Source organism: Tauraco erythrolophus, chromosome 8, assembly GCF_009769465.1.
Source record: "Tauraco erythrolophus isolate bTauEry1 chromosome 8, bTauEry1.pri, whole genome shotgun sequence".
Classification (NCBI taxonomy): domain Eukaryota; kingdom Metazoa; phylum Chordata; class Aves; order Musophagiformes; family Musophagidae; genus Tauraco; species Tauraco erythrolophus.
This window is the reverse complement of record NC_141472.1, coordinates 15,502,191-15,526,033: the sequence shown is the minus strand read 5'-3', so window position 1 is coordinate 15,526,033 and position 23,843 is coordinate 15,502,191. Positions and strand designations below refer to the sequence as shown.

The window sequence follows — 23,843 nt, the reverse complement described above, 5'->3', positions numbered from 1 at the left end:
GGCTTCTCATCAGAGAGAGCTGAAAACCACTGATTCCAGACCAAATCAGCCATGCCCAGGGATTTGTATCCATGGGCTTTTGCTGCTGTTGGTATTCAGATCAAGTATCTCCAATTCTAGTCTCAGCCTTGAACTTCTCCTGGGATATCAAACGTACCAAATCTCCTCCCTGAGGACTGACAAAAAGCAATGTAATATTAAAATGTGGTATTAAAGCAAGTGAATCCCCTGCTGTAAGCATTTCAGCTACCTTCAAGTTTGCAGCTACCCGGTTGTCACCTGTGCATACTTCACTCACTGGGACGACGTCCTTCCTCTGTGCTGTGCTTCAGGGGCTGTTTTGCTGCATTACAGAAAAACCGAGCACCAGGTTTTCATTTTGTCGTGCATATCCCCGAAATGAAATTGTCAGCTAGACCCTGATTGTGGAGTATTTACCGCTGGGGATGAAAAGAGGCAGGATGAACACAGCTTGAGATCTCCATCCCAAGATGAGTTTTCGGCACCGACAGTTAGAAAAACCCACCTCAGACTTGTTCACTGAGCAAGCTCCCAGCAGAGTAAACACAACCCCCCCAACGTCATTATCGTGGCATCGCTTCTTCTGACAATGACTGCTCTTTAACTTCTCCTAATTGCATCGATCTTCAGCTTACCGCTTCCTGCTTTGGCTGTTGGTCTCCTACCAGACAGCAGCGGCTGATGAGGGAAGCGTGCTCCTCCGTGCCCTGCCCAGGCTGCACAGGGCGCAGCAGTGGCACGGCTTGCTGCGTGCGCGGAGGGTACCAGTGTGAGACCCCAGTCCTGCAGGCATGGGCATGAGAGCCTGCCCCGCGTGGCCAAAGCCACCTGGTAGGAGGCGAGACGCTTGTTGCAAGCGGCCGCAGAAAAGAATATAATGGTGTTTTCCTCTTTGAACAGACAACAGCAAGAATTACCTGCAGCTGCAGAGCAGCAGAAGGCGGGAAGGCCAGCGAGCCCGGCTCATCAGCCCCACCATCTATCTGCCCCGGAGTGCAGTCTGCATGGTCTTCCAGTACCAGGCATGGGGCAGCAATGGGGTGATGCTGCGGGTCTGGCGGGAAGCCAGCCAGGAGCACAAGGCGCTGTGGGTCATCGCAGAGGACCAAGGCGAGGAGTGGAGGGAAGGCCGCATCATCTTGCCGAGCTACGACATGGAGTACCGGGTAAGATGCTCGGGGAAGGTGTGCTGGGCCGAGCAGGCACCTCCAGCATCTTTCTTTCAGTGTTTCAGAGCCAGGGCCCATTCATCATTAGGGAATGTGGCTGTTTTCATTGTGTTTCTCAAGTTACTATAGTAACTAAACGACACTATTTGTTATTCAGAGAGTGCCTGTCTTCTGCACAGACTTGGGCCTTTGTTCAGCCTGTTGCCTTTTATATTCCTCAAATCTTCCACTTTGCAAATATTTTCTTTTTTTTTTTTTTTTATTTTATTTTGTATGTTTTCTCCCCACCTCCCAACAACTGATGGTCATCAGATAGTCTGACCAGAGGCAGGTGCACAGCTCCAGGGAGCAAACCCAAACCCTGCAGCCAGGAGAAGTGGGAAGCTGGGAGGGGGCACAGCCAGCTCTTAAGGGTAGGCAGCAAGCAGCCCTTCTCCAGCCTCAGCTGCAAGTGCTGGCATGGGGAAGGAAGGGGGAATGTGGGTTCATTTGTGAATCTGCTTCTCAGATACCTTAAGACCAGATCAGAGAGCTGGGTGCAACTGGGATCAAGGCCCAGTGCCACTGTCAAGAGACCAGTGGAGGAGGAGGGACAAGCTGGAGGGAGCTGCGCTGCTTATCACAGCCGCCTGAGCCCCTCTGGCACGGCCGTGCCAGCACCCTGCGGAGAGGCTGCTGCTTCCAGGAGTGCCTTTGGCGTGGTTAGCCCTTCCAGGCAGCGCGCCATTATCCAGAGAGCCAGGGCTGCTGTTGTCACTTGTTAATGAGCATCAGTGCAGCATCCAGCGCCCTCTGAAGCAGATGGAAACGCTCACTTGCAGGCTGGAGGCAGCATTTTGACGACCACCCTTGCAGGGAGCCTTGCTCTGGCTGGTTCCCAGCCTGACCCTGACCTGGGGAGCTGCTGCTCGCAGGCCACTGACCCCTCCAAAGTGTTGCCTCCTGCATGGGTCGATGGCTCACACTTGGGACCAGCAGCTCTGATGCTCTGTCCTGTGTGCAGACAGACGCCCAGCCCTTCTGGGAGGTCTCCTTGCAGGCAGGCATAGGATCGGGCTGCCCAGCCACCCCAGAGAAAGGGGGCACCTCAAATGGGGAGAGTAGGTTTGTGAAATACGTAGCCCTAGGAAATTATTTGGACCCTTGAGAGGAGTCAGGGAGATAGAAAGCGAAAGCTTTGCACCAGAGCTGCGTGATTAGTTTGCATGTGTCTTTGGCTTTTTAATAAAATACCAGTAAATGCAATATGCCTGCACATAAGAATGATGGGCACTGGCTGACTGCTTTGTGCATTAAACGTGACTATACCAGCATTAGCTAAATAACAGCATCATTATGTAAATAATGCAAGTCTCTCCACTCAGCAGTTCTTAGAGCTAACGACTCTATTTATTTTTGTAAATATATTTTGCCTGTGATTAAGTAGGAATAAATTGACCCTCCTCTAACATTTCAATACTTCTCGTGTAATGTTGATGGGAACAACACTTTACAGTTAATGTAGCTGTGTGTTTTGTGTCCTTATTCTTATTCTTGTTCTTTCCTTATTTTCTTATCCTTATTCTTATTCTTTCCTTCCTTATTCTTGTCATAGTCCAGTTAGTCCCATAGTCCAAATCCGCTGCTGCTGTAATTCAGTGTTATGCCACTTGCATCATTTGAGCAAGGGCCGGGGGGTGGCCTGCAATGCTGAACATTGATTCACTGAGTCCTTATTCCATGCAAGAGACATTTAATTGAACAAATTGCAAGCTGCGTGCTGTCAGGCCAGATAATGATCTTTCCGCCGAACCTGTTCCTGCAGAGCAGCTTTCTCTGGGGAAGGGATGGCAGAGGCAGGGCAAGGAAGCAGGACTAGTCTCTGCAGGTGTGCAAGGAAAGCCAGAGGCAGATCTCCTGCCCCTTCCCTCGGGAGCAGAAGCTCTCTTGCCTCCCAGGTTAGCATTGACATTTCTGCCCTGATTTCTCACAGATTGTGTTTGAGGGATTTATACGCAACGGCCACTCGGGAGAGCTCGCCCTCGATGACATTCGGCTAGGCACCGATATCCCACTGGAGAACTGCATGGGTACGTGCTGCATCTGGCTGCGGGGTCGGGGATGGCAGTGGGAGCAGCTGGGACTGGAGAGCCTTCATGTGCAGGCTGCCAGCGGGCCACCACTTCTTCCCTGCTTGAGTTACCGGGAGTTTCTGGATCTCAGCTGGGACTTTCATTGCCCATGAAAGAAATAAGGGAGACTTAGTCTCTGAGGGACAGGAGCTCTGCGTTGATGTGAGAGGCAGGAAGCACATGTCTCTGCCACGCAAAGCTGAAAGAGCAGCTGAGGGTTACTGGGGACTATTCTATGTGATAAGGACATAAACCAAATTTAAAAAGAAAGTGCTGGACAAAAGAAACCAGCTGTCAGTCAGTATTACATGCTTAGAGGGGCCGATGAGTTCAAAAAGAGTCTTCTCTAATAAGAAATAAAATAGCAGAAGGGTTTTACAGCAACGTTAACAGAATAACAAAAGAAATTTTCATCCTACAATTCACTGTTCCCCAAACCAGGCCAAAAGCCAGGTGGATTCATTCAATGTAAAAGAGAGGACTTAAAAAAAAAAAGAAAAGTGTTTTAGCAGTTTGCTGGTGGAGCTGTTGCCCTGCCCTGTTCCTCTAGCTGGCATATCCATGCATGTACTCTGATGGCTCTGGTCGCTATCTGGCTTGGATGTGGATTTAGAGCCATCCCAGTTGAGGATGGGACCAGCAGTATTCAATTAGCAGGATTTGTGCTGAGAGCTGCCCACAGCAGTGAGGTCTTATGCTTCTGCATGACCTGGGGGAGGCATGTTCCACTGTTAAACACCCACAAAGTGTCCGACCTACCCTGAAGTCAGTGGAAAATGTCAGGTGGAGCAGAACCTCTCTTCCCTTTGGGCTTTGAAAGACCCCATTCAGTGAAGCTGCTCTCCCCTTCCTCACCAAGGGAGGGGAGCATCCCAGTGCCTCTAACGCAAGTGGGACAGACACTTTATTCTGAGGGCTGTATCTCAGGGGAGGAGGCACAGGACAAATTGTGCCTGGAAAGGGCTAGTCACATCGCTGGCTACCCTGTGCAGGCAGGCAATGGTGAGGATGGTGCAGGAACTAGCATTAATAATAGAACAGAGGGCCAGGACTACCCCAGAGATGCTCTTGAGTGCCGTCGGTCCCAGATTCTTTGATGCTTTGAACTCTGCTGGTCTCCCATCTGCCAAAGGAGCTAATACTCCATATGTCAAATTCCCTGTATTTAAGGCTTGACTGTGGTGTTTTAATCCCTTGCCTTCTATGGCATTAAAGAGAAGCAAGACTGATGATTAACACTAATAGCATTTCCTATCTAACTTCTTTTGAGCTCAGCAATTCACCTAGCTCCAGTAATACTGTATCTTGGGCCTCATGAACCTAAAGCTTGATATTTCCAAACAAAAGCATTAATAAATTATGAAGTTTCAAGTGTTGCCAGCCCTAAAAATAACACTAAACTGCTACGCAAAATTATTTGTCCCATTCTAGGAAGTTGAAGGGGAATCTTAAAACTGATAAGGATAGTTTGTTTCAGATTGTTTCTAACAAAGGGCTCCCACTGCAAACTTTACCATAACTCATGGGTCATTTCCGATGTCACCAAAATAATACTGAAACTGGAGAGATACGGTGCTGCTCGCTCTCTATCAGAGCCATGAGAATAGCTGACTCCAGTACAGACTGCTTTTTTTTCAAATGTAATCCTGGGAAGTAATCTGATTCCGTTTTAGCGTGAAAGAACGCTAATAAGTCACAATAATTTTTTTCCTTTGACAAATGTCATTCGCATCCTGAACTTGAGTGATGATTTCATAGCACTCAGTAGAGCCAGAGCCTGCTTCTGTGACTCACAGGCATAATGCAGAAGTAATCTAAAAATAATCAGAAGTCTATTACTTGTGCGAGAAAGTAATCTGTAATAAGTACTGATTATTGCTTTTCAGATCCAGTAATTTGTAATAGATTACTTCTTCAAAGTATCTTGAAAGAAGGAAAAAAATCACTTGCCTTTATTTCTTGGCACTGTGAGGTGGAGAGGAGCATGGCATCAATGCCCAGAAGTACCACGGTTCCCGTGTGAATAATGATGCCTGGAACCAAACTACTCTTGGAAATTTTAGGGGGTTTCAGGGTTTCATCACTGGGCCAGGTGAGGCTTTGTCTTTGGATGACTCAAGCCAGCCAACTGAATCCAAATGACCCTCAACCTCAGACACGTTTTTCTGCAAAGTAGCTCATTGCGTCTGGTCGGTCCCCAGCTGAAACAGGGTTCCTCCCTGTCCTAGTGAGGTTGGCCAGCACCCCACGCTGTTCCCAGCAAGTGGCTTTTGTGGGGCACAGCTACATGCCTGCTCCACTTGGCCACTGCAAATCAATAGACACATGAACTGCGGCCAGGTGTGTAATATTCCCCTCTAATACTGTTTTATTTTTTCCTTTGCAGAACCCATCACAGCTTTCCCAGGTGAGAACTTCTACTTTCCAGGTAAAACTGCACTTCTCTCAGTGATTTCTTTCTGCTGGCATGGGCTTTTACTTCGAAGGAAAGCAATGTGTGTGCTTTTGCAAACAGCAAATGTTCTGAGCAGAGAAATGGCAAGCGTGTGCTAAACTTCCCCTGCCGTGGCAGCAGGAGGTGGCATCCTCTGACTCCTGCTAGGTGACAGGGAGCGGGCAAACGGGCAAATCTTGCTGTCTTGGGGCTGTAATAGCATTAGGAAACCTGCCATCACGAGGCACCTGGCCTCCTGAAGAGCAGCAGAGCCCAAAATGGGAAGGCTGATGAGTAAAGTGTAGTTATCAACAGACTTAAACGAAAACAACATTAGCCAATTAAAACTGAAATGAAGTGGCAATGACTTAATGTTAGCGTGGGGGAAAGTTGTTCTGTAGTTTATGGATGCTCTGGCAGTGATGGTGTTTGAGCTGCTGGCGACAGAGGGTGGGGCTGGTCTACATGGAAAGAGAAGGGAGTTGGGAGGTACAAGTGGGAGAGCAAACTGCCATGAGGAGCTCTGACGGTGACAGTCAATAAAAGGAAAACAAGGTGAAATGGTGCATTTAATAGCTTAATACTAGCCTGGAGGACAGAAACCAGCATTTCTCTGATCATGCCTACAGAGTGAGAGAAAAGGTGAGGAACTCAGAAAAACTGCCTCGCTTTTGAGCAGTCAGTGGGGATGCTGTTTGTCTCACTCTGGGGTGGGAAAAGCTGTCTGCTTTTGTGGGGAAGATAAGTTTAGTCTGTTTGAGGTTTTTTCCCCTGTGTTTTGAGTTTGGATTTTGTTTTTGTGCCTGCTTCTTCAGGAATGTGTCTGGGGGTTGTGTTGCAATGAAGAACAGACTTGGGGCTCTCCTTAACTTGGAAAGTTGTTTTGTCAGTTCAGTCAATGCACCCTTTGCTTTCGCTTGGACATCATGTCCTTGCTTTTCCCATGCCCTACTCTGCTGGTGGGCTGTGAGATATGGCTGGGCTCTACCCTAGAAGCAGCTGGGTTTCTGTGTGGGGCAAAGCTGTCTCTGGTAGGTATGTGCATTGGGAGGTGTGATGGTAAAGGAAAAGTAGACACTGAGACTGAAGTCACATGTGTGACTCTGTCCCTGGGGTGTGCGGCAGGCTGTGGAGCGTTACCAACGGGAGGCACACACACAGGGCATAACACCATATTTTACAGTCATACCCATACTGTAACAACTAGGAATTTGAGTTTGCTTGTTTGTAGGCTGCTCGTTAATCTGCTACTTGGGCTTGTGGTGTTACTGAAAAGTTGCTGCAATATTCTCAGCTGACAGTTAAAGCCTCACAACCCTTCTTTACTTACGCCATCGCTCCATGTTCTCCTGAGCCTGGTCTGGTACCTGTTTTGTGAACACCATCCTTGTCTTTTGGGGCTTGTAACATGGGTGTCATCTTCAGTTTGAACCTCCCTCTGGGTCCTCACACTGAGTCTATCCCAAAGTCCTGCTGACTCACGTTGTTTCTTTTCCTCTTCACCCCATGCTCTGCTGGCTGTATGCCTCTGTTTCCACATCATATTCCCCAGGGCACGCTGGCTGGGAAGGGACAGCATTTGCTATGCCCAGCACAGTGAGGTCCCTGAGCACCACAGGCAGATGCTGTGGCAGTCACACCTGCCCTTCACACAGGAGCTCACCAGCTCGCACCAGTGGGCTTCTGCCCATCGCTAGCTCCCAGGAGAACATCCTAGCACCACTCACAACAGGGGAGCAATTGCAGCAAAAGGTTAGAAAGTTTCCCTGGCTGATGGGCAGGAATAGGTGGGACAGAGGGATGGAGTGACCAGGGAAAGAGCAAAATGCAGCGGGAAAAGATGAAGAAGCAGAGATGAAGATGGGAGACTGCAAGATAGTAACTAAACTGAGAAAAAGATAGAGATGCCCAACAGGAGAGGGCAAAAGGAGGGGAAGAAGTCCCTGGCTGGATACAAAAAGGAGCTGGAAAGGAAAGACTAGGCAGGAAGTATCGAGATGTTCTGTAGCCCCCGCTCCCGCAATTATATGATGAGCTGAAAAAGTCAGATGCCATTAAAAATAATAGCAAATCCTTCCTCTCCTGGCTTGGGAGCAAAGCTGAAAATATGCACCTTCCAGGCTCCAGGATCACAAGGCAAATAATAAGAGAATTGTGTGGGTGGAATATCTTTCAGCTAGTGGGTCGGGATCTTACAAGACCAGTCAAGTGTGCTTAAACTGTGCTACATTTGAGAGTTGATGCATCTCACCCTTAAAGAAAAGGTATAACAAGTTGCTGGAAGCAAGGACGTAGATAAATACCAGGCTAAAAATAAGAGACATATTCCAAATAGCATGGAGACAAACCGTGGGGGGGGGGACAATCTGCCTTTGGGACTGGTGGATTCTCCCACATCGGTTATCCTGAAATTGAGACAAGGATATCTTCCTGGAGAAGTGACAGGTAGCAGTTAAGGGGTTGAGATTGACACCAGTTTTGTGGCATTCAGATTAGATGAGTGTAATACTCACTTTCATCTGTGCCATCTACGAAAAGTCCAACTGTGTTGCTTGTCCACAGCAGTTAATGTCAGTGATTTCAGAGAGGAATACGAGCTGTGACACGGCAGTGGCAAAGGCAGGCAGGCAGCCCTCTAGCAGGCTCTCTGGAAATTATTTTCTCCTTTTTTTCCCCAGATGACTTTTGCTCTTTCTTCTTTTGGGTGTTGATTTCTGCTGCACAGCTCTGAAACCAGTCCCTGTAGCATCTTCCCTGTTGGGAAGAGGAGGCTGTACCTGGCCGGGTTCAAGGTATGAGAGCAGCAGCACACCCGCATGAAATCGTCCACCCTGTAGGGATTAAATCAGGTTTCCACTGACTGGTGTCCCAAGCCGCACATAAACACGGCACCCACAAACTTGACAGCAACAGCAGGAGGCATTTCTTTATTAAGATGAGAGCTCTGGTGAATAAATGAGGAAGGGCAAGCATGTGTGTGTGCCTGTGTGTGGCGGAAGGCAAAGGGGAGTGGAAAAATTATTAAGTTAAGAAGATGAATTTTTTTTTTCCATCTCCCTGAGCAGAGAACTTTTCCACTGAAAAAACTTCCAGAGAGCAGCAGAGCCAGTAAAAACAGAGCAGATAACATCAGCACTGTGTGCTGAGTGGATGGGCAGCTATATTTAGTGGCTGACAGTGTAAGGAAGAACAATCATTAATGTTGGGAATTGGCTTCGTTAGGGCTTGGAGACAACTCAGTGTGATTCCTTAATGACTTCAGTTGCTAAATGAACTCTCCAGGCTTCTGCTGTCTCCTCAGCAGAGCCGCGAGGTGCGGAAACAGGGGCCGAGGAGGGGCTCTGCACCTGCCCTCACGCTTGCAGCCCCAGCTGCCGCATGGGGACATCTGGAGTAGGTCAGAGCCAAGCAGAGGTTATCCTGAACTCGCAGCCACCTTGAGATCTGCCAGGGTTCCTTCCCACAAGTGAAATCATGTAAGGTGCTTCACGCTGCCTCCCTCCATCGCCAGGCAGGCAGAGGGCAGAGATGTGTGGGGAAGGCACTGAGATGTGTGGGGAAGGGGGTGCAGGCTGGGCACCATGCCACGTGCTCCTCTATGGCCAGACCCACCCATTGTACTCCCAGCCCTGCATCAGGCAGTGTACAACCATCCGGAGGCCACAGAAACTTTCCTCCTCTCTGTTTTTTGGAGGGGAATGCTACTCCCCTGCAGGCTCGGGAGCTGTTGGCATCGCTGATACCTGCCCCCCTCTCCCCACCCTGCTTTCCACCAGCGAGGCCCAGTGCATATCAGTGGTGTGAGAGGCTCTTTGCCTGTAGGTCTCTTGCTGGAGCAAGGCGCTACATGAGCAGAGACTGTCACCAAGTGTAAACATGAGTGGCCTCTGCACAGTGAGCAGCCCACCGGTCTTCCCGGGGTCTACCCCGTGCCCCGGTGCTGTCAGGCCCAGGCAAGGTGTTGCTGAGCCATCGAGGATGGTGGTGGGATGCATACGGGTCTGGGACAGCTCAGCCGGCTGGATCTGCAGTGGGAGACAGCAGTGGGATGTCAGTGAAACACAAGGCAGCATTGAACACGCTCATCCTGGCAGGGGGCTGACAGTGGCCCCCATGGGGTGTCCCACACTGACACCCCCCCATGCAGCTGGGCGAGGGGCAGCAGCTGCTCGGGGAGGCACAAGGATGTGCTGCTTTTGTTCCCCCGCACCAGGATGGCCAGTGGAGGTAGAGAAGGAGGTCGGAGTGTCGGAGGGCTGCCTGCTCCCTGCCTTCACCCCCCCTCAACACACAGCCCAGCCTGGAGCCACCTTCCCTGTGCGCGTCAGGGGGCAGGAGGGACAGGGCCACTCCTGTTCCTGATGGTGAGGGGCAGCTGGGGTGAGACAGTCTGAGGGTGGCGTATCTGGCAGGTAGGCTTCTCCACAGACATCTGAATTTTTTGCCTACAATGACAAATATGTGGGTGGTTCCCAGCCTCCTGCTCTGTAAAAGCAGGATTTGTCTTGCCTATGTGGTTATTTTTCTTGGTTTTGAGGGTTTTTTTTTTTTGTAGCTACACATCTGGGTGCAGCGTTCATTCTTATTTTTACTCCCTGCATCCAGGTTTTGAGGATGGGGAGGGGAGGAAAGCCTTGTGACTGGCAGAGAAACCATTATTTTGCCTCATCTCCTGTGCCACCAGCAGCAGAAAAGCCGTCACCATCCCAAATTCACCAGCCAACGGCTCTGCTGGCAGGGGAGTGTTTGGAGGGGAGGGCAGAGGCCGGGCTGCAAGATGCCCTTGCTGCTAGCAAAGCTGGACACATCTTACTCTGTTTTGATTTTTCCTCTTGGCGTCCTCCGAGCCTGCTCAGGAAACCAAGCTGGGGTTTGGTCAGTGCAGAGCTCAGCAGTATGCTGACACTAAACTGCAGGAGCGCTCAAAATTGTGCTTGCGAGCATCCAGGAGGGGACTGCCCCCGCCAGCTGGCCGAGGGCAAGAGGAGAGGATGAGCAAAGTTGGGGATCAACATGTCCAGCGGCAGAGTGAACCCTTTGGAGAGTTTCCCGGGGGACTCTGTTCCCCTTGAAGTAGCCAGTAAATAAAGTGGTGCAAAAGTGCATCTCTCACGAGTTATTTCCAGCTCACCTCCGCCAGTGGAGCTGGGCAGGTGGGAGCAGCATGTGCAGGAGGAACAGTGCAGAGCTCGTCTCGGGCCATGGGCATGAGCACGGGCACTGTCGCTCCTCTCCTTGGTGCCCACCGGGAGGCGCGTGTGCGTGCACGCTTCTGCAGACTGGCACTAAGGTCCTACGTGCATCTGCTCACCAGATGTGCACCGAGCTGTCCTGGGATGACCTGGGAAGCAGGAGCACTGCCGCCGTGCCTCCAGACACACTGCAGCTGCAAGAGTAGGAAGGGTTAACCATCGCTGGGCTGAGCCTGGGCGCTGCCGACCCTTGAATTCAAGGGAGGTAGGTGCTTTTCCAGCCCACCCTAGGTGTGTTGGCTTTATCATCATGAATTCATAGTCCTGGCTTGCTTAAGCGGCAGAGCATGAGTTTCTTTTGTGAGTGTTGGGTTGAATTTTGCAACCTGTGCCATGTAAATAATCGTAACCATCCTTTCTCTCTTTAAAAAATAGTAAGGAAATCTGTAAGTCTGTGAGTGGGGCACCTAGTGAGGCCAGATCTGTGTGCAGAGCACTTCCAGACAGAGATCTTCTTCTCTGTCTTTTCCATAAGAACGACAAATGTTTCTCCCTGTAATTTCTTTCCCAGTCTCCTGTGGTAACTTCCTTGGCCATCTGAGATTACGCTCTTCCTCCAATTAGGAACGTGATGTGTTTTGTCACTGCTTGACAACATCTGCCATGTGGAGACAAAACCAGGCGGCCAATCTGGGGAAGGCCAAAAAAAAGAGGGGAAAAAAAACCATTTGTCGATGCCAGAAATAACAGTAATAATAGCGTGCATACGGAATTTGTATTGCGATCCAGGCTGCCCGGTTAATTAAAAGGGAAGAAAAAGGCGCTTGAATATGCGGGCTCAGCAAACACCAGGCTGTGCTCCCCCCCAGGAGCACATCCCGCATCCAGAGGTGGCCCCGGGACCTCGTGTTACTCCGTGCTGTACTCTTGAAAGCATGTGTGTTTCTTTTTGTGCGTCTGCATGCCTCCCACCTAGCAACCCTGTTCTGTGTCTCCTCCCCAGGGGCAACCCTCCTGCCAGGGACCGAGCCCACAGTGGACACGGTGTCAGTGCAGCCCATCCCAGCCTACTGGTATTACGTTATTGCCGCCGGAGGTGCTGTTGTGGTGCTGGTCTCCGTCGCGCTGGCCCTTGTGCTCCACTACCACCGGTTCCGCTATGCGGCCAAGAAGAGCGATCACTCCATCACCTACAAAACCTCCCACTATGCCAACGGGGCCCCCGTGGCCGTGGAGCCCACCCTAACCATAAAACTAGAGCAAGACCCCAGCTCACGCTGCTGAGAGCCGAACAGGAACGAGAGAGCAAACAAAACACAAAACAGACAGACAGACAGAAACTAAGACTTCAAATACGTTGCCTCAGTTTTGCACTTTTTTCCTTACCTAGCATACGTGTGAACTCTTAGACATCTCCGTCCCTTCTCCGTCCCCCCAGCCCTCCCCGAATCTTTTACAAACTCTAAACTAATGCTGCATCTTGGATCGCCAGAAGAGACACACCGCCCCTTCACTTCAGAAGTGAACGCTCCCTTTCGATTACTTTTCGAGGACTCTTGGGGTGTTGGGTGGGGCTTTTTGTTTTGTTATGTTTGTTTGTTTGTTTGGGGAGTATTTTTTTGTCGGTAGGCTTGTTTGGTTTGGTTTTTTCCTCCTCCCAGTAGGCCACCTGCAAGGAGACTTAATGCCGAGCCTGGAAGTTTGCGTGTGCGGCTCGTGCGCGTGTGTGCTAAATCTGTGTATGCGAGTGTGCATGGGAGCGCGTGCGTCTGACTGACTGAATGTATATTTAGAAACAGCCCCTTTTTAATTGCTTGTTATTGCTTCTACTTGCACAGGGAATGCTTTTTTTTATCCTTTTAAATTTTACCCCCTTCCCACCTCCCCTCTGGAAGGTCTGGGACACGTTTATGGTAAATACCCTGACATGTTTACTTGGGGAAGAGAGCAATGCTTTTTTGTTGCCTTATCTAGCTTTGGCTGGGTTTCTTGTTTGATAACGTTAATGTCTCGGGTGCAAAATGAGAAGAAGAGGCCGAGCTGGACAGTAGGAATGTCCACCTCAGATGGCTAGAAGAATCCAGAGAGGTTCATAGACGTCTGAAAAGTAAGATCTCTCCATCTTATTCTTTCTGCAGCCAACACGATAACACAGCCATTGTTTGGAAGAGGAGGGGAACCCTCCTCTTTCCCCACCCGCAAGTGAATCTATTTAAAGTTGCCTTATATCAGAAAAGCTCATAATGAATGTTTTGTTTGTATCTGTTAAAGCCAGCCTTAGGGTAACACATAGACTTCAACAGGTCTAAGGTGGATGCTAAATACTGTAGTTTCTTGAGAATTGAAGGTTTATTTATTTTGTAAGTATCCTCACTTTGAGTGCTGATGGTTTTGCTTTTACACAGGGAAGGGGGAGAGGGCTCCTTCTTGTCTTTCTGCTAGAAATGTTCAAGGGACAAGTATAATTCCCCTTTCTGGGTTTTGGGTTTGTTTTTTCTCCTCTGCCCAATTCATAGCTGCTGAATCATAAAAATTGCCAGTTGACTTTCTAGAATGTCAATTAGTTTTGCCTTTGCTAATGTTCTGCTTCTTAAAGCATCAGTAACATCTAGCAAGCAAAGCCTAGCAGGCGTGCCTGGGGAGCCCAGCTATTGCTGCTGCTTTAAGCAGGGGGGCGAGATGGAGCCTCCAACACGCCTCCGACTCTTGAATGGCCCAGCGTATTGTAGTGGAAATGCCTTATATAAATTACTGAATGATGACATGCAAAAGTGGTTTGAATCGTTAACTCTAATCTGTTTGCAGACAAAAAAAGTACCTCCAGTGAGCAAGGTTCTCCATCTTATTTGTGTTCATTTGTGATGAGTGATCAGATTCCCTGCCCCCTCCTAAACTTGCTAGCACTCCCCACCCCTCCTTTGCCCATGAATATTGCATAAAATGAATCGAGGCGAGCAGCTCTGTTAACTCCCCTGGAGTCTTGAGCTTCCTTTTGGTCTGGGGAGAAAGCGAAACACAAACGGCGCTATGTGTAGGTAGTATTGGCCCCTGTTGCAGCGGAACCCTCTCCCCAGGGAATTTCTCTCGATGGGAGTGTCACGCTTCCCTCCCTCCCTGCCTTTATTCATGCAGCCTGTTTCAGCCCCTCATGCCCTTTATTCAGTAGATTTCAGCAGGACCCCTTCAGCTGCAGCAGCGAGTGTCTAAAATGTGCAGGGAGTGCAGAAAAACCTGGGGTGATTTGGCTCCATGAGCGTGTTTGGGGTGGAGGGTGCTCGGAGCAGCATCCCCCTGTGCCCTGACTCCCATGAGTTTTGCAGCAACCCCTGTGAGGGTGACAGGGACCTGCCTGTCCCAGCAGGGCTGGACGGGGCCTGGGGCAGCTCCTGTCACCTTGCAGGGGGTGCTGCCCAGAGGTCCGCCGAGAGGGGCTTCCAGGGCTGGGGTGCTTTCTCTGCGGGCCTCCTTGTTATGCAGCGCTGGTGTTGCAGTGCTATGGTTTGTGATGTGAAATCCCACCCTGCACCTCAGCCAGCTGCAAATTAAAACAGATGTGAAATATCGGCATGCGCTTGCTGCATTTTTGGGTCAGCCCAAGCCATGTCAGCAGATGATACCATCACGTTTCCAAAGTCAGTTCAGTCTCCCTAGGTCAGACGATCCCCTTGCTTCGACCAGGCTCACTCCCATGGACTTTAGCAAGTGCGCATTGGTGTGTCAGAGAGGAGAATGTGGCACCCTGCCTTTCAAACCAAAATCACCAAAGACAAAACAGAAGGTCACTTCAAGATTTTTATTCCCAATTCTCCCCTGATCCTCAAGCCCTGACATCCCCAGCATTGCCCAGTTGCCTGTGTGTGAAAAATATCTTGTGGAAATTTGAAACTCTTTGAAGATGTATTGTGTGGAATGTAATAAAATGATGATATTTTTATACAAATATCTGGGGGTTTTCTTCCTTCTTCTTTCTTTGCTAACAAGAACGCTGTCGGTTGAAGCAAAGTGGTGTTGCAGAACTCCATGTTTGCTTTCGGAGCATCAGGGCTGTATCCTTTAGGAAGGTGAAGCTCCCGTTCCTGCCGCACGCAGACCCGTGGCAGGCCCGCAGCTCCCGGCAGCACAGCTGCCTTGCTGCACTCAGGATTGGGCCATTAATAGCAGCTTTTAGATCCATTACATTTGTACCAGTCCTTAGTGGGAGTTTTGGGCGGCTGGAACGACACTTAGGATTGTTTGGGGATTTCACTAACGTTGCTTGAGTGCTAAATTGCTCAATGTGATTATGCAGAATTTCTCTGACCGTGGCCCCTGGAGACAGGACATCCGACTTCCCGGGGCCCCGGGGACCAGCTCGGCTGCCAGCTCAGCTGAGTTGCACACTCTGTCCCCCAGCACAACGAAAACCGGGTAAGCCATTACCAAAATTAATAATGAAAATGGCAATGCGTTCCTCTTCTGTGAAATCCTTGCCAGGCCTCTGCATGTCAGACCGCGGAGAAGAGCCGCACAGGAGCGGCCCGGGTGCCGCGGCACCGAGGGTTTGGAGAGGTGCACGTGCCCTGCCTTCCCTCCATCCGAGCCCTCCCAGCTTGTTACAGGGACCTTTGCTGCAGCGTTTGTCCTTCCTGTCTTTTTCAGGTGTGTCTTTTGCCCCTTTAAAGGAGTCAGCAGCATCACATTCTATGTGAAATATATTTTGCTGCCAGTTTGAGAGATTTTTCTTTCCCTCCTGCATTTATTTTCCTTCTATCATACTCTTTATCCTGCCATACAGCTCAGCTTTGCAATGAAACTTCCTGGCTTTACTAGGAATTCAGGCCATCAACAAAAAAATAATTCAGATGTGATCCCTCGCTTTGGCTGTTCAAACACAAGCAAAGCTGAGGACTCGTGCTGCTTTTTTTTTTTTTTCCCCTCTAATTGTACTGAAAAGCCCATACACTTGTAATTTGCATTTTGTACACTTCAGTGACTGTCCAAGCAAAATTCAAAACAAATATGCACATGAGGGAGGGAGAGACTGGCTGATGGCTTCCCAACAAGGAAGAAAAAATTTCTGTTAAGTAAACAGACGAAAAGGGAGGAATCATTCAGGGTTTAATTATTCCGTATGTGCGCCGCAGCCAGATTGACCAGAGAGTTGGGTGCTGCTCAGGCTGCAGCACATCATAGGAAAGAAAGCAGCTAAAATTAGCTCGCTTTGTTTAAAAAACCAAATACAGCTTAGTGTGATTTTGATGCAACCTTCTCTGCAGGTAACTTCAAGCATGTAAGAGTCTACTTAAAATAAAAAAGGGTAAAGTGTTTGGGGTAGCAGTAGGAGCTCCATATTTCAGCGGGTGGCATTAGAGGTGGAAGCCTGATGTCTCCTGTGTGACATGGGGATGGTCCAGACACAGCTCCCTGGTTGTACGTGAGATGATGGTGTTGGTCTTTTTATCTCCGCAGTTGCTGCCACGTTGTAGGGAAAGCGGCTCCATGTGGGGGTGGGAGAGGGTCCGTGGGCACCCTCTGTAAGCACCAGGGCAAAGCCAGCAGCTAATGGGGGCGTGCAAGAGGGAGCAATGGTCTGGCAAAGCAATGGGCCTTCCCAGCCGTGGGAAGGGCTGTGCTGCTCCTTGCCCGGGCAATGTCAGTGTGCCCGAGCTGGATGATCGGTCAGGAGCGCGCTGCACAGCACAGTGCTTGTTCACCCGGCCCAGAGACTGGCCGCACAGCCGGGCCAGCCTCCTGCCAGGGCAAGCACCTGCAAGATGACACTTGGCATGGGGAACCCAGAGCTGCTTCCCGCAGGCTGTAAGGGTGAGGTTGGCTTTTTCCTAGGCAGGGTTGAAATTCATCTGCTGGTGACTGTAAAGGAATGAGGTGGAAACAGGACTGTGCACGGGGCTGTGTTGGGATTTTTGCCTCTCTGGAAACCCTGTGAAAGCCTGCTGACTTTATGGGGGCCAGCCCCAGCTCACCCCATGTCAGGGCAGCAGTGCTTGGCACACAGACACTGGGCGTGGGCCCCGAGGCGAGCTTGGACAGCCTCTTGGCTTTCCGCCACAGCTCCTCCATCAGTGGCTTTGGCGGCTCTCAGCAGCGATTGCAGGCGTGACTGCCAGTTTGAGGAATAGTGTCGTTAGCCATTGCCGCTGTAAAAACAAACAGCAACAACAGGGAGGGCGATAAACATATCAGGATGCTGCAGAGCTGCCGGCTTCTCCCCCGGCTCCAAGCCCTTGCACGGCAGCGTGGGCTGGCAGCGCTGCCCTCGCACCGAGGAGCTGCTTGGTTTGGGACTGGTGAGCTCCGGCACGGAGCACCAAACCCAAACGGCAACTTCTTACCTGGGTAGTCTGGCACTGAGGGAGAGGGAAAGGAAAACCGTGGTGTATAATGCCCCTGTAATGCCGTACGCATGCATGCTGCCGCCACCGTTTCCCTGGCCTTGTGCCAGTAATGACAAGAGGTGCACAAGCAGGACATGCCAGGGAGGTGCAGGGGAAGGGGCTGCAGGGAGGGTCTGGCAAGGTCCCTGATCTGGGCAGCCGCCGTGGCCATCTGCCATGCGTGCGGCGAGGACAGGGTGCCACGTGTCGGAGGGCAGCGCCAGGGCTGGAAATTGCTGCCTGCTCACATTTGCTTCCATACAGGCACCCAGCCTGGCTTCATGTCTCCTGAGCACTTTGGATGGGGTCTTCATCTGCGCAGATGTGCTTCCCCTGCATAGAGGAAGCCCGAGAGGCTCCTCGTTGCCCCCTGGTTTGAAGATGGCACTGCGGCGTGCACTGTGCCCTGCTGCTGGGGCAGCCCCAAGGCAATCCGAGGATAAGGTCCTGGGGTTCCTGTGCTGCAGAGGGCAGCCGGGCTGGGGGAGAGGCTGCGTGTTTGCTTTCTTTAATGCTCAGCTATAGCCAAAGCACTGGTTTAATTTGAAACTTGGCAGGGATTTAGCCCTTTTGTAAACTAAAATCATTCCGTGTTTCTGGAGGAGTGGGGAAGAGAGAAGTCAGGCGGATTTTCAGCTGGAAATAGAGCAGTGAGGGATTCAGAGGGAGTGTTTCTGCCTGGTGCCTCTGCTGCTGCTTTGAAAAGCGCTTCCTCCTTCTCCGAGGGTGGGAGGTGTCTCCCCCAGCCCCCCGGGCTCCCAGCCCGAGGAGCAGCACATCCACCACCACCGCCGCCAAACGGAGCGGTGTCAAGGCGAGGCCACGGCGGCTGCTTTGCTATGTCAAAACAAAATGATGTGTGTTGGAGTCACGCTAGTGCTGTGGAGAGAAGAGGGCTGGGAATGAGCAAAGGGAGAAAAGCGAGGATCAGAGCGGAGCTGCAGCTCCTCTCTCTCCTGCTCCTCTCCTGCTGCCTCTCTCTGCCAATTCCTGACCCTGTTTTCCTGGGCTTTGCTGAATTTAATGCTTCAGGCCCTCGTGGGCACTGTTGGGCAGCAGAGCAGCTGTGCACCTCCAGTGCTCCTCTTGCAGGGAGGGACTGCACCGGCTGAGATGCTGTTGTGGCAGCAGGAGCGAGGGGCGAGCACATAAGAGGGCACTTGCTGTTTTGGGGGAAGCAAGTAGCACGTGGTTGTTTCTCTGCTATGGAAAGTACCCAAGGGCAGCCAGCTCCTCCTCTTTTGTACCAGGAGGCACAGCTGCAGATGTTACTATGGGAGTGAAAGACCATAGGTTGCAAAGCCCACAAGCCACCATCAACTGATGCATCCCTGGTTGGCCCCAGAGCCCACGGACCCCTGTGGGAAGCAAGCTCCATGGGGATGGAGCGCATCTCAGACGCTCTCCAGGCCTGGCTCCCCTGCACCAGAGAGACAGGAGCCAGGCAACAAAAAGGGCTGGAAATTGCTGTGTTTGATATAGCATTTGGGAAAGGCATCTCCTGCTGAGAAGCTCATTTTCTTCACCTAGAAAGAGCCCGAGAGGCACCACGGCCACCATCCACGAATGCCTGTGTGCAGGGAGATGCGTGGTGATAGACAGAGCTCTGCCCTGGAATGGAGGGACCTGGCAGGAGGCAGTGGAGTTAAACCAGACAAAGTCAGTCTAGAAAGAAACAGCAATTTTTTTCTCAATGGTAGTTGTTCGCCTTGGAGGAATGTGTCTCGACTCCAGCAATTGGGACTGGATGTCCTCTTCAAAGCAATAGCTCTTGGCTTGGTGCATACGTCTCCGCGTGAGGCAGTGGGCACTGCTGGTAAGCCCGTGCAGGCGGGCTGGCGCTGGGCACACGTCATGCCAGGAAGTCCATGACAGTCCATATGATGTGGGGACCTCAGCTTTGCAGAGATGAGGTGACTCGGACAGGTTTTGAGAGCTTTCTTGCAAAAGGCACATTTATCTTGGTGGTGGGACACCAGAGAACCTCATCTGCTCTTGTGCCACCATCATCCACCCTGGCAAGGCGTATCGAGCACGTCACTCTGGCTTCCAGGAACCCGTTCTCTGTCCCAGTCCCTCCTGCCCCTGCTACTATTTTAAAACAGATGTACATTAAAGCTCCTTAATCTCTGCAAATACTAATTCTCTCCTGCTCTCCCTCCATGTGAGTTCCTATGAACGTGGTACTTAAGTTGCTCCTTGTCTTTGATTAGAATCTCATCTTTCTTTTTTCAGGTCCCATAAATTAGCCTTTTAGCTGGCAGTGCTCTGAGATCCAACAGATAACAGCCTTTTCTCAGCATCCGGCCATTTCCAACAGCATCGCTAACGTCATTTTTTTGGTATGACCGGCTAGGTGCTTGCAGCCATCATTCAGCACGCACGCTTTCGAAAGGGCCTTTCTCTCAGGAGAAAGCACTCCTCCTCTTTAAATACAGTTCCCCCTAACCTTCTTGCCTACCCTTCTCCAGTATATTTTTTTTCCTTTTAAAATGCAAAGTAAATTGTTCCTGAAAGCTGCCCTTTAAGGAAGCAGCTCTCCACAGCACAGTGCGATGCATGTTTCTTCTGTTCTGCTCAGCAGCTTGCAGAGCTTTTCTAGGGACCACTTTCCAAGGGGGTCACTTTCCATGGCCTGCTCCACTGTGACAATATTGCTGAGGTTCATCACAAAGGAGCCTAATTGATGACAAATAGTAGGCTGGTTTCTGTGACGGGAAATCATCTCTGCTAGGAACTGAACTGAGACCACCAGCTTCAATTCCCACAGCCAGCCAGAGCTGGTTTTGTTAATGACTCGAGAAACCCCAGTATGGAAAAAGAAATGTCGAATTGTATTTTTCCAAAGCCAGCATAGAGCCCTGCGTGACAGCATACAATCTGATACCAATGAAGTGGTGTGCGGGGAACAGAAGAATGAGGGCCTACCACAGGCTTGAGGAGGAAGGAGAACGGGCGAGGAGGAAGATATCATTTAAGCAGGACTTGGAGTCGTATTAGCATGGGGAATTGAGAAAATTGCTAGAAGAGTAAATAGACTTTGGGCTGGGCTTTTTTGTATAAATGTTCTCTCTTTTCAAGTTTTCCCAGCACTGCGTCCTTTCAGGCTGGAAGAACTAGTGTTCTTTTGAAAGTTGATTAACCAATACTTTGTTTTTTCTGGCTTTTCCCTCAAGGCTACCCTGGGAAATAAAAAAGAATCAAATTGCTAGCTCGTTCTCACACAAAATTTAGAGGAGCTACAATATGGAAAAGCAACAGACTTCTAAGGGCGGTTCCCTGCACATGAGCTCCCTGGGCAGACCGTGGCCCAGTTTCCACCTTTGCTCGTGTTCAAGCAACCTGCAGTTGCTGTAGGGTTGTGTAGGTGACACAAACAGCAAATTTCACTTCTTGTCTTCCGACAGAGGACTAGCAAAGCAGACGTCTCCGCATGTGATCTGCTTTGCAAGTTATTTTTCCACATGTTCGGCTCTAAATGTTTGCAAGAGGCCCTCAGGCAGTTCTCCCAACCCTAAGATGTTGCCATCTGGGCCTGTCAGTTCTGGAAGTGTTGAGAAATCGCGTGAACTCACTGCTAAAGTGAGGATTTGCAGAAGATGGTGTGCGCCTATGTTTCTTCAACAAGCTACCAGCAGCCTCCAGTCAGCCTAATTACCTGGCTCACTAGACACAGAGCTCATCATCAGGAGGGGCAAGTGTTGGTGTTTGTGTGTTCCTGTTGCCAGGTTTGCTTGAAAATTCAAAGAAATCTCTTAATCCTTTGAGTGAGGAGGGCAAAAGACAATTCTGCCCAGAGAATGGGTGTTTGGGAAGGCATCATTAGTACCAGCACGGAGGATGCCTGCAGTCAGGTGTAAGGTGTCGCTGGGGCAGCGTGGCCTTCAGCAGAGCCACCAGCTCTGGAGGCGAACCTTGAAATGCCGCTGGCGGGGATCGCCTGATGTCATTGCCTGTGAGACCAAAAAATGGATTTGACAATTCAAGAGGCCTTTTCAAGTCCTAAATCTCTGTGCAAATATTCTTTTATAAGGTTTTGAATAATTTCTTTGCACGTGGCTTTTTAGGCACAAGTTACATTCTTTGGTTTTGGTTGTTTGTAAGTAACCTCTTTAAACCCCTCTGGCTTTTGCACAAGACGCCAAATAGCCTTGGTTTTCAACCACAGCTATTTCAAGGGTGTGACTTCTACTGCGTTCTAGTAGTCCCTGATTTTCTGCATTCCTAATCGCTTTGAGGTGCTTTTTGAGTTGATCACCCCAAGTTACAGTCAGCTTTGAAAAATCTAAGTAGATTGAAATGAAAGGGCATTTTCTTTTGGAAAACTGAAAAAGAGCTGTGGTGACTAGATAACGCTAGGAAGACTGCACAGGAAAATAACTTACTTCTGCTCAGATTACAGCATGTGCATTTGGTTACTAGTGCTTGATCTGTGATGAATAATAAAAAGAAATGGCACCACTAAAAGGAATTTGGATCAGAGAAATGTTAGCGTAAATGCCTAGAGATGGACACCCATTTGCCACTCTTCCCATTTCAACCAACTTTTGCATTAAAACATATAATGATGATATATGACTTCCTCAAATTACTATGAATTTATCTGAAACCCAAAGAGAAACTAGGTCATTGAAGCTCTGTGTCCAGTAAGATGTATGGGAAAAGATGAAAAGTAGAGTGTGCTAAATGGATCTAGCATTAGTGGCAAGTAATGATAGGCACTAAGATCCTATTCCAAGTTGTAAGGATAATACCCATGAGCATGTTAATAGTGAATTATGGCCATTACGCAGGCACCAATGACAATATTTTAGTGCTATTCAAGTTATCTGTTTCTTTGCTTTTCCCTCGCTCTTTTCTTCTTAAAAGCTGGTCATTTGGTGGTCATGAAATGTGATGTAGTGGGCAGATCCTGTTCTCTCAAGTGTGCGAGAGTCTTCATTGACTTTGGCCAAAGGAAGAAGAGGAAGAGTTCTTCTTCCTTCCATGAGGAAGAGCCTTGTAATAGTTCAACTATTGCTTTCTTCTGGCCAGTCTCGCAATCCAGTGACCAGTGGCAATAATGCCCCCAAAAGGCCTCTTTAAACAGACAGTGCTTCCCATTTTGTTGTTCTAGTGAACTTCCCAAGAATGGAGGATGACTTTCCCATCTCTGAGCAAGACTTTGAAGACAATGATGAGCCAGGTTGGTACCCAAATGCCAATGGGCAATTTAGCTGGGGGAGCTTGTGTTTCAGTATCAGGTGCTACAATTACTCACAAACCTCAGCTTTAATGGGAATTAGGAGCTGGAACACGCTTGAGAATGTACAGTCCAGTGTGGCTCAGTGCCTGGACAAAGACATTAGTTTTCTTTTCTTGTTTTCCTTTTTCAACAGCCAGCAACCTTGCAAAGTCGATATATTGTATTTGTGTTAGGACAAGTGGAACTGATCTTTCAAGCATTAATTGCTGCTTGCATGGCTTTTTGACTTGTAAATGGGGAAAATTAAGTCTGGGAGCTGTGACAGATTGTTTCCATAGTTTTGAACCCAATGGCACTTGATGGGCCAGAGTTTCAGTGGGTGTAAAATGCTAGCATGCTATTTACATAGCCCGAGATGTAAAAGTGAATTAGGGCTCCTAACTTTCTTGGTAATTTGGTGCTTCACGTTACTTCTAGACCTGGGTTAGTGAATCCTGCTGAGATGTATCTATAGAGGGGCTTATACTCTTGTAAGGCCATCACAACTCCAAGTGAGAAATCATAGAATCATAGACTCATAGAATGGTTAGGATTGGAAGGTGAGATGTATAAAGGTGAGAGGGAAAAAAATGATCCCTGGATAATAAGTGCCCATTCCACTGCAGATTACTTTGGATCGGATAGGAACGACACACTGTTCTCTACTAACTCTCCAGGAGCCCCAAAGCTGGACAAAGAAAAAAACTGGCTCTACACCTTGGATCCCATCCTGGTGACCATCATAGCGATGAGCTCCCTCGGCGTTCTTCTCGGGGCCATCTGTGCCGGTCTGCTCCTCTACTGCACATGCTCATATGCCGGGCTGTCCTCACGGAGCTCCACCACGCTGGAGAACTACAACTTCGAGCTGTACGACGGCATCAAGCACAAGGTCAAGATGAACCACCAGAAGTGCTGCTCGGAGGCCTGACGGGTGCCCTGGGGATCACCCTCGGCATTGAGCCCGGTGAGGTGGGCTGGCAGGGGGTTACTTTTTTTGCTGTTTTCTGTGAGAACTGAATGCCATAACGGGGAGCGAGGGGCGCGGGAGGAGCAAGGAGAAGTGGTGCTCCTGCCGCCAGGTCCCGCTGGCGGGTCGCGCTCTGCCAGGACCGAGCGGGCATTCTCGCAAACCGGACTGTGCCGGGCGAGGGGGAACCGAGACCCTTGTGTTTGATGGTTCATCTTCATTTTCTGCTGATGTGAGTGGCTGGGACGTGGCAAGAGAGACTGGTTTACCTTTTGGATGTGAGAAACTAAATGTTGATCTTTATTTCCCACCTCCTTTCTCTGGTGAGTTGCTGAGAAGGCTGAGGGA

General features: G+C 49.8%; 1 protein-coding gene across 1 annotated transcript in view; it reads left to right on the top strand.

Annotated features, from left to right (window-relative positions):
- Positions 1-23,456, top strand: part of NRP2 (neuropilin 2) — an 86,971-nt gene extending 63,515 nt beyond the window's left edge. Inside the window, exons 13-17 of the mRNA XM_086615514.1 lie at positions 922-1,187; positions 3,163-3,259; positions 5,688-5,729; positions 22,418-22,486; positions 23,152-23,456. Coding sequence (XP_086471640.1) covers positions 922-1,187; positions 3,163-3,259; positions 5,688-5,729; positions 22,418-22,486; positions 23,152-23,456 — 779 coding nt within the window. The remainder of the gene's footprint in view (positions 1-921; positions 1,188-3,162; positions 3,260-5,687; positions 5,730-22,417; positions 22,487-23,151) is intronic.
- Positions 23,457-23,843: the final 387 nt, after the last annotated feature.